Here is an 11,324-nt window from a genome sequence, read left to right on the forward strand (position 1 = left end):
GTGGAATTAGAATGATTATCAATATTGATGTTTGGTTATGTATGAGAATAAAAGTTTTAAAAATAAAAAATTAAGACAATTTATCATAATATAATAACATCTAAGCACGAATATGAACAAAAAAATCAAAACAAATATTTTAAAGTGTAAATTCAAACTTAAAAATCAAATTATCAATATAAAATGTAATGATACAACTTTTTATTGTGTGATTCTTAATTGAATGAATTAAATAATCAAATTTATAGTTGTATACTAAACAATAATTATGTAGGTACAATAGTATTATAGCTATCAAGCGGGATTCAACAAATTTTATTTGAAATAATGATGACATATATATAATTGGTGAATTAATTGTGTAATCAAGTAACATGTAGTTGGATTACTTCCCTATTTTATTTGATTTGATGCCTTAATAACACAAGTAAACATTTAGCTTCCATCTAAAACACCATTAATCTAGTTTCATGAATTGAATCATATTGTCTTAATATACTAATTATATATGTTTAATAAAAATAAAAATGTGAGAATAATTACAATGTAAAGCCATTGCATAATATAATACTCCAATAAGAATAAGAATAAGTTGTAGGTGTTTAGGAGGCAAAAAAGGGGGAATTTGGAGGTCAGTTATACCTGAAATCCCAACTTGCGTGCATTTCCACCAAGAAGTTGTAGGTGTTGGGGAAATTGAAACATTTTGGAAATGACAAGTGGAAGCTAAGAAGCTTGGTGGAGCGCAGAATTCTATCTAGTTTGGCATTGAACGGGCACCTGCTCTCCTCCTAGCTAGAATATAAGCAAATGCAGGTTTGCAATGGAGTTTGGCCCAATCCAAATCCAGAGCCACCGGTACCCGGGCGCTGGTCGGTCCCTCTGCACTTTTGGCTGCGCCCAAGGTGTTTGATTATTTTCCAAAAGTGCAGCACCGTACCGTATCCTACCCCTGGGGAAGGTGGTGCTCCTATCCTATTGGATTGAGTAATTTTAGGATTAGGGAATAGGAAAAGGAACAATTTAAAATGGCAGGAGGAGGAGGAGCTTCTGAAAGGGAACTGGACCAGACACCCACATGGGCAGTAGCATTGGTCTGTGTAGTCATCATTATCATTTCTATACTCTTAGAGAAATTTCTTCATTCAGTTGGATCGGTGAGATATTTCGCTTTCCCTTCAACCAAATCTTTCTTCTTATTATTATTCTTGTTGTAGTTGTAGATGATATTTGTATGTATGTATGTATGTTTGTTTTGGCTCATACTTTAATTTTCTATTCTGAATGCATGCAATTCTTGATACTTGGCCACTTTGGAATAATATATATATGATATGATATTGGTGTAGATCAGAGTTTATATTTTATTCTTTAATTTGTTGATCAAATGCATTCATGTTTCAATTCAGACCTTTGAGAGAAAACGAAAGAGAGCACTGTATGAAGCTTTGCAGAAGATTAAGGGTGGTAAGACTTACTCTAAAACCTTTTAATTTGCAATTGCTGCTGCTGCAGCATTAACTAGAGAAGAATATATTGTTTTCCTTCCTAATTTATTATTATTCTTCTTGTTTTGCATCCATGCAGAGCTCATGGTTCTGGGATTTATTTCCCTCCTCTTAACATTTGGTCAGAATTACATTGCTAAGATTTGCATTCCTGCAACTGCTGCCAACACTATGTTGCCATGCCCTGCTAAGTATCCTATACACGAAGGGGGACACGAAGAGGGACACCATAGAAGGCTTCTGTGGTATGAACATAGACTTTTATCAGCTGACAGTTCGCCCCAAGGGTGTAAGCATGTGAGTGTACTGTTATTATTTCAATTCACTCCTTGCAAATTTAATTTGTATAGGTAAACTATATATCTTAGACTAATACTTTAGTATGTAGTAATCACTCTTAGCTTACTGCTCTGTGTGAGGCAAGCTAAGGCATCTGACGGAGAAAAAACAAAAACTTTGATAAATACTGCTTCACTTCCAACATTATTCCATTACCCATTTAATTTATTATTGCAAAATGACTTGGCCAGCTTTAAACTTTTTCATGGGACATTAATTATATTGTAAATTATGCCCAAAACCCCCCCTTCAAATTCAATTATATTCTATCATGCTAATTAACCATGCAACTTTAATTTGTATTTACTGCAGGGGTATGAACCATTAATATCTATCCACGGATTGCACCAGCTACACATTTTCATATTTTTTCTAGCAGTCTTCCATGTCATCTTTAGTGTGACAACCATGATGCTTGGAAGGATGAAGGTAGGATTATATTTGGCGGTTCCTTTTCAATCTCCCTGCCTGCCTGCTGGTTTAATACCAAAATTTCATGGCTTGAGTACATCAGCATCAATCATCTCCAAATTTTCATTGGGATCAACTTTAATTTCTTTCTTAAGGATACTAGCAAGCTTAATTAACTTGGATCGCATGCACCTTGTTTTGTGTGCAACTGTACTGTATGTTATTTATTCTAGAATCATTTAACTTCATTCTCATATATATATATGCAGATCCGAGGATGGAAGGACTGGGAAGACGAAATTACTTCTGGTCAAACTTCATATGGTATTACTTTTAATTTATTTTTTTTCTAATGATATATTGTTATGATGAATATTTGGTACAACCTAGCTAGCTACAAGGCTTTTCCTACATCTATATATCCCTCCCTCAAATCTAGGCATAACATACATGCTGATCTTGCATGCAGATCCTTCAAAAATCAGGTTTACAAAGGAAACTTCTTTTATTAAGGGAAACACCAGGTTTATGCCACACACACCGGTTCTTTTCTACTTGGTATGTATGTAAGAGAAATTTAAACTTGGATCACTTGTTTGGCACGCATGCATGCATGCATTTAGTAATCTGATGGAGCCTGATCTGATGTAGTCGTCTGATATATTATAATTTGACTGACTCACTGACTGTTGCATATAGCTAGCTAGCACGCATGCACTTGCCTTAATTAATTGACAGTTTAATTTTCAAATTTCAGGCTTGTTTTTTCCGGCAATTTTATAGGTCTGTTTGTAAAGCTGACTACTTAGCCATGCGCCATGGATTTGTTACAGTAAGATATATTTCTAAAGCTAGTTAGCTATAGTAGAAGAAGTTTGGTACGTAGTTGTAATATAATGCTCGCTCATTCTCGATCTCTTCTATTTATTTATTTATGATTTATGATGGTCAGGTCCATTTAGCACCTGGAAGCAATTTCAATTTTCAAAAGTACATAAAAAGATCTATGGAAGACGACTTCAAGGTTGTCGTCGGAATCAAGTATGCATGCTTCCTCCTTTGTTCATTTTTATTTGATCTCTCTCTCTCTCTCTTTCACATCAAATTTTTACAGACAGATCAATATTCTTTGTTACGCTCTTGTTTTGATGTGTCTCACTCACTGTAAATAAGTTTGTTTAATTTCTTTTTTTTTTTTTCCAGTTTTTCGTTATGGTTGTCTGCAGTGCTGTATTTGCTGCTGAATGTGAATGGTAGGATGGACTGACTGATCTTAACTTACTGTTCTCTCTCAATTCAATCGATCAGACCTCCCTCCTATTGACACTAACGTACCACTTTGGATTCAGGATGGCAAACAATGTTATGGCTATCTATACTACCTTTCATTGTAAGAATTTTAATTTCTGTCACGATATATGAAACATATATATTAATGTTGTTGTAATTGAAAGAAACTAACTGAGCTGACGTGAATGATATATGCAATGGTTAAAGACACTGTTAGTAGTTGGTACAAAGCTTCAAGCAATTATAACACAAATGGCGATTGAGATTGAACAAAGGCATGATGTAGTTCAGGGCATACCACTGGTGCAAGTCTCAGACACATATTTTTGGTTTAGCAGACCAAAGTTAGTCCTTCATCTTATCCATCTCACCCTTTTTCAGGTACCCAACCAATTTCTTTCTTAATTAATTTAATTTCTTAATTTCAAACCAATTAATTACCATATGAAAATAATGTCTCAACTAACATATTCATTCATTCATTCAAACATTAATTAATTTTTTTTGTTTCACTGCACCTTGAACAGAATGCGTTTGACATAACATATTTCCTCTGGAATTCGGTAATGAATTGAATTATATTCCTGGCCTCTTTCTCTTAGCTTGCATATCATGATATGTATAGTAAACAAAATAACATATATATATATATATATATATGCTTCCATTATATTCCTACTGTACTGCATATATATGCTTCCTTCCGTTCCATTCAATTCCGGCTGGCCTGTTGTTATTGCGTGCAGTATGAGTTTGGATCAGATTCTTGCTTTCACGAAAGCTTCCATCTCGCCATGGCCAGAGTGGCATTCGGGTAACTATAACTTCATTTCACCATGCATATATATCAACCAACTCATATCATTTAAACTAAGTGTGGTATATATTTATATGATCTGATTTAAAACGTACTGGCTGGGCGGATAGGATTGGGGTACAGTTCATGTGCAGCTACATTACGCTTCCACTATATGCGCTCGTCACCCAGGTACTATCCTAGTTGATCTTTAATTTTCATTTCCAGGTGGCCGGATCTGATCTGTTAGTTTTATATATGCATGCATGTCATTTTAAATTCTGGAACTTAGGTTGTTGTTGGATTATTATGATTATATATTCCAGATGGGTTCTAGTATGAAGCAGTCCATTTTTGATGAACACACTTCAAAAGCCCTGATGAACTGGCGCAAGAAGGTGCAGCACAAGAACCACGACCACCACGACCATGTGACGGGGCTGCAGCAAGGAAAGTTGGGAGGCAGCAGCTCCAGTGATTTACCAGACACGTCGGCAGCTGGGCAATGTTCCATAGATAATGATGATCATGATTATTTCTCTTCTGCTTCAAGACACACCATAGAAATTCGCGATGATCAGCAGCAGGATGAGGAAAATAGTGATGACGATGATGATTCTAAGCTCGATAATAATATTGACCTTCTTACACCTCCTTAATTCATTCATAATATAATGTTCTGATTGATCTGTTAAAATGGTCATACATACAAGCATTAATTGTATTGCATGACTGCAAATTTTCAATAGACATTATTCCTTTTCCTCTCAGCTTCTAGCTTTAATTTCACTTAGCTTACTCCATCCATCTCCCACTACTATACATATAATAATGACAAATTAAAATAATTGCGGGCGTTCAATTCATGACAGCGACGTGAACTCTCATTTCTTACTGTAAATTTCTACTCTCACAAATCTTTGGATGTACACTCTTTTTGAAACTGACATATATGATGAAAATATCATATCCTTATTTGTCACATTATAGAGTAAAAGTGAGAGAATAGAATTTAGGAGTAATGTAGTAAATTGGCTAACTGCAGGGTGTAATTTAATTTGCTAGCTAACAAATTAAAATTCTCTTTAAATTAAAAACCCTTTATTAATTATTAGGGTGAAGTAGCTAGCTAGCATTTATATATATGGTGGCGCCTTAGCTTCTTAATTAATTGTACGTCCTCTGATCTATATATCGAGAAGGCCGGCGGCAGTAGTGATATTGTACGTGGAGCTCCCAACTGAAGCATGCAACAGAAATGGCAAATTAAAGGTACATACTATACGTATAGTAGGGGAGTATTATATTGACAGTACATTTGACTTTAATTTGTTATTATATATATATATATGACCACAAGTTCTCAATATATATATATATATATATATATGACCACAAAATAATTAAACTATTGAGTTAATACCCAAAATCGTCCTCGACTATAGTGATTTTTCTCAATTTCGTCCTAAACGACTTTGGTGACCTAATATCGTCCCAAACTTTTGTGTTTCGCTTAATTTAGTCCCAGACTTTTGTGTTTTTGCTCAATTTAGTCCTTCATTTGTTATTCTGTCCATTTGGTGTTAAATAAATAGACAATTCAATAATTTTAATATTGGCATCTCTTTACTCATAGACATGTGAACTGCGAAATCCTTTTTTTTTTTTTACGAATTACTCCCAGAATTACTCCTAAAACTGCGAATATAAAATTTGATTTGCAGGTCCGGGAGTAATTCTGGGTGTAATTCGTACAAGAAAGAGGAATTTCGCACTTCACAAGTTGAAAGTAAAGAGAGATCAATATTGACATTACTGAATTGTCTCTTTATTTAACACCAATTTGACGGAATAACAAATGGAGGACTAAATTGAGCGAAACACAAAAGTCTGGGACGATATTAGGTCACCAAAGTCGTTTAGGACGAAATTGAGAAAAACCACTATAGTCGAGGACGATTTTGGGTATTAACTCTTAAACTATTCAATTCGACCAATGTCTTGCAATTAAAAAAAAAAAAAAAAAAAAAAAAAAAGACAACACAGACTCACAAAACACAATACATTATGATTTGGAGTTTCCTAAGAAGATGGGAACAAATCTTTTGTGGGAACCCATTGGTTATCATCTCATAACTTAGAGGGTTATTAGGGCAAGACAACATTAAATTTTATATTGTATTTATTTTTTAAATACTCCGTATTTTTAACATATTCGTATATATTTAACAATTATGCTAACTCTGATTGAGATGAGGTTCGAATCTAAGACCTTTCTTATAGAAACTAATGTATTAGTTAAGAATAATAAATAGTTAACGCAATATTTTGTTACTAAAGTTTATACTAACGGAATCCAAGGTTATTTAAGTGAAGAAAATAATATAATAGAGGGTAAATAAGGAAAATTATAAAAAAAATAATACTAAAATTAAAATAATATGAACCATTCATTTCAATAAACAATTACACTCACATTTTTTGCCTAACATTATTGGCTTTTATTAGATTTGTCCATATATGACCACAAGTTCTCAAATATATATATATATATATATATATATATGACCACAACATAATTGAACAACTATTCAATTCAGCCTTGCAATTTAAAAAAAAAAAAAAAAAAAAAAAAAAAAAAAAAAACACTCACACTCACAAAACTCCCCACAATACATTAGGATTTGGATTTTCCTAAGGAGATGGGAACAAATCTTTTGTGGAAACCCATTGGTTATCATCATAACTTAGAGGGTTATTAGGGCAAGACAACATTATCCCATCTTCATAACCATCCAGCTTGTTATCCCGAATGAAAGGGTGCGCAAGAAGCCTCCTAGCCGTCCATCTCTCATCATCCCCATTCTCTTTTTTATAGAAACACTTATTCAAGAAATCTTTAGCTGTCTTAGTAATATCTTCAGGTATTGCTGGTTTCTCATACTCTATCTGAGATATTAAATCGTTTATGCTTTTGCACAACCAAGGAGGATTTCCCGTCAACATCTCCACAACTATACACCCTAAGGACCATATGTCGTCCAAGGTTCGGTGTATCCCGCTGCTCAAATAGTCGGGAGATGCAAAAACTAAACTCCCACGACAATGGTAGGGAAGAAACGGTTCACCATTATCATAACCTTCATCTTCATCTTCATCATAATCGTTCTTACCGGCACGTGTTGACACTCCGAAATCAGCAAGTTTTAGCACAAATTTACCCTCTCTGGTGCCAGGAAAAACCAGAATGTTTTCTGGTTTCAAATCGCAATGAACCAAACCCTTGTCATGAAGCTGCAAAAGCCCCTTGAGAATTTGGTAAGTATAGAAAGCCGCATCAGATTCCGCCATTTTGTAGTCCCAGCAGCGGCCAGGATAGATCAAACGGTGCAGATTACCCGCGGGAGCGTATTCAAGCAGCAGATTATAATATTGGTCAGTAACGTCGTCCCCAAAACACTGAATAATATGGGGGCAGCCTCTGAGTTGTCTCAAGATCCGCGCTTCTCGTTGGAGGTCAAATGCATACGACATGTCTCTCGACTTAACGGCGATCATCGACGAATTCGAATTTGTGTCGTCAACCGCTACAGCCAAATAAACCTCGCCTTGACTTCCTCTTCCAATGGGGTCTGTTTGTTTTCTCCACTTCTTAATATCCGCCATATATATATCTTGCAAGATTTTATATATATATATATATATATATATATATATATATATATATTTCAAGAAAAATATGAGGATGAATTGCTACCCTAGATAGCAAGCTAATTCAATTCGGTGATGAAGAAGAGACTGGCTTTCTTGAGTATATATATACGTGAATACTATCTGCATGAGAAATAGGAAAGAATTGTCGAAACCCAATCCCAGTTGGATTGTGGGATACTTTCCAAAAATATATATTACTCCGTACTCCGTATCTATTAATTAGGCAACGCAATTAGTATCATTTTAATTACATTTTTATAAACTTTCAAATATTTTAAAAGTGCTGAATTTTAAATCTCTCTTTTTCACACACACATATAATAGTAAGTAAAAAATGGAATTTAACCTCCGCCCTTAATCTAATTAAAATCAACAGTCCAGATTAAACACAGATTTAAAAAAAAAAAAAAAAACGCAGTGACAATTTGATCTTTTTGCGTCTAGGTCAAACTTAATGTGTTTAAGTTTTAAGGTTAATGTGCGTCTTTGTAATACTTAAGTTGCGTCATTTTTACACTTTGCTTCTTCCATCCTGGACACACATTTTTTAAAAAAAAATTTCATTGATTTGAGCCATTAATCTAGATTTGATCAACGGCTCAAATCTCATCGCATGGATTGGAGGGTTGGATTTCAACGATTCATGTTTGGAACAAATATCAATAATCTTTTTTTAAAAAAAAATTTATAAAAATTATGCCCTAAATACCACCAGATTTTTAAATTCTTTAGAATTTTATAAAAGTGTGAATTCAATACAACCCTAAATTTTCTACCTACCAAAAAATTAAATAACATTTATTAATAAGCTAGAATTTATTCAACATTAAGAGTATATCCAAAACAACCAATTCAAGACCACCTTGCTTTTTATACAACTCTAATTCAAACGAGGATCAATGAATATGGCGTATTTTTTAAAAGTTCAATTAAATACTATGTTAAGATAAAAGTAGTGTGTGCACATGCACGTAAGTTAATACAAATACTGTAATTAGAGTCAACTTTTACGCTCAAATTAATTCATATTAATATTAGTCTAACAAATTTTAAGAATTATGATTAATACAATATATTGATTCACCCAACAACACAAAATTTTATTACATTTATTTGGAAAGAAAAGGTATATTTTTCCCAACGGTCATATATATCAAGCTTGGACTGCAAGCTAAGCTACCTAATTTGCTAAATCAATTTTATATTTTTTGATGAAAAAAATTCACAATAATTATCTTAGGTGCATGTATTATATACTAAATAATAAATTTCGATATGCGTGATTGTTCGTTGAATAATTAAATTTGTTGTGTGCGATGGAATATAGTCATTATTACTCCACAGTCCACACACAGATTTCGGCATAGCTATTATTATTTGTTCCAATCCAAAGATAGATGGTTCAATTCAAGACAAGTTTAATAACGTTGTTGTCCATGCCAGGCCCCGGGCCAATAGTTATGATGTGCAATCGTGTGCACCATGCAGTTCACCATGCATGGTGCACACGATTGCAAAGCAATGTCGTTTGTACTAAAAATGTGCGTCTCATTTAAAAAAAATAATAATAAGGTTCAAATTGATCACTGAACATAACTTGAAAATACAATTAGGCCACTGAACGAAAAAAAAAAAAAGTGTAATTAGGCCACTAAACACTACAAAAAGTGCAATTCAGTTTCGATTACCCTCAACAGTATTATGTTGTTCATTCATTGTGGATATTTAGTTCATATATTCATTCTGGATTTTGTTTTATTCATTCACTGTGGATATATAGTTATGAATTTGTGGATATACACTTGTGAATTTGTGGATATATAATTCAAATTATGCACAAAAAAAAAATGCTATCGCCGGAAATCGAACCTGAATTTTTTTTTTTTAAGTGGGATGCGCGTTTTTAGTCAAAACAACGTCGTTTTTGCAACCGTGTGCACCCGATTGCACAGCATAATTTGCGCCCAAGGCCGGCGACGGCTAAGGGCTCCAATTTTTGCGATCCAATTTTTTTAAAAAAAGTATTTTATGTATAATTCAGGGCAATTTATATCGTGCACCACGGCGTACATAGAAATGTGCGCTCAAGCACAAAACGCACGCGTTTCATGCTGACGTCATACTGACAACACTTTGTCCATCTGAACAGACCAAACCTCATTATGTGTATTCAGTTAAAATTTTATGTGTATTGTGTTATGAGTTTATGTGTATTATGTTAACCAAACCTATTATGTGTATTTAGTTAAAAGTTTATGTGTATTGTGTTATGACACTGCTGGAAATTATGAAATTTCCGACCTCCTGAAAGTAATCTTATATCAAGTCGAAAGCCTTGTTTCGACCACTTTTGATAATCGGAAAAATCATTATTGTGAATAGTACAAAAATTGTGTGAATAGAAACACAAGCATTTCATGAGTAAGCCAAACTAACATAAGTATTGCATGCATGCACTAGAAGTAAAAGGAATATAATGCCATTCTATAGAAACAAATTTTGGGTGAGCCAAATTAAATTTCCTATTTTGTAAAATTTAGGGGGTTTTCTTTATTGGAAAATAGAGTAAAATTTAAAACCAAATTCGTAATATAAAAGAGTTTTAGTAAAAGTAATGTGTATGTTTGATAATACATAAAAAAATTGAAATATGGATACAATCCATGTCCATAATCACCAAAAGGTATTGAAATGTGATTTAATTTGAAATTGGAAGTATAAAAAAGTATAAACAAACAAATATTTAAATAACTTTTAACGTACTCTGATTTTCTTTAGTGACGAAAGAAACTCACAGCCACTATCTGAAGGTATGTATGAGGTAAACCCTACTTGTGATCCTAACTAGTAAATAACCGCAATATAATAAGATAAACCAACCTAGATTGTCATAGCTGACCCGCTCAAATCAACAAGACTAATAGACAACTCTAACTATATATACTTTCATCTTTATCTTTCATAGGTCTTCTAGAATATGTTTCCCACATTTATAAATAGAAACCAACCTGTGTCATTGTAGTGAATAGTTTAAATATTAATATTTAAAAAAAAAAAAATCTCCGCTTTCTCCCTATATTCTTGCAACTTCATTTTTTTTTTTTCTAGTTTTACTTATATTGAAGAAGGATGAGGATCCAAATGCCCTAATTCTTACAGGCAGCCCTTAATAACTCCGTAAACATCGAAAATCATTAAAACATGTGAAATTTGGAAACCAAGAGGCCAACTGGCCGAGACCCTTCCCCACCACCAAGCGCCATTTT

General features: G+C 33.5%; 2 protein-coding genes across 2 annotated transcripts; one reads left to right on the top strand and one right to left on the bottom strand.

The window, feature by feature from the left end:
- The first annotated feature begins 625 nt into the window (after window positions 1–625).
- LOC109169261 (MLO-like protein 9) lies at window positions 626–5,113 on the top strand. Its single transcript, XM_019318125.1, has 15 exons — window positions 626–1,157; window positions 1,410–1,467; window positions 1,588–1,805; window positions 2,160–2,276; window positions 2,528–2,582; window positions 2,728–2,816; window positions 3,016–3,090; window positions 3,211–3,299; window positions 3,462–3,511; window positions 3,608–3,648; window positions 3,756–3,929; window positions 4,076–4,111; window positions 4,295–4,362; window positions 4,476–4,536; window positions 4,671–5,113. Exons 1-15 carry the CDS (start codon window positions 1,029–1,031, stop codon window positions 5,001–5,003), a joined length of 1,593 nt encoding a protein of 530 aa, XP_019173670.1. The 5' UTR covers window positions 626–1,028; the 3' UTR covers window positions 5,004–5,113.
- A 1,925-nt stretch (window positions 5,114–7,038) lies between these two features.
- LOC109169241 (mitogen-activated protein kinase kinase kinase 3-like) lies at window positions 7,039–8,010 on the bottom strand. Its single transcript, XM_019318095.1, has one exon. The coding sequence runs from the start codon at window positions 8,008–8,010 to the stop codon at window positions 7,039–7,041; it is 972 nt and encodes a 323-aa protein (XP_019173640.1).
- Window positions 8,011–11,324: the final 3,314 nt, after the last annotated feature.

The sequence above is a fragment of the Ipomoea nil genome, unplaced genomic scaffold (genome assembly GCF_001879475.1).
Source record: "Ipomoea nil cultivar Tokyo-kokei standard unplaced genomic scaffold, Asagao_1.1 scaffold3267, whole genome shotgun sequence".
Lineage (NCBI taxonomy): Eukaryota > Viridiplantae > Streptophyta > Magnoliopsida > Solanales > Convolvulaceae > Ipomoea > Ipomoea nil.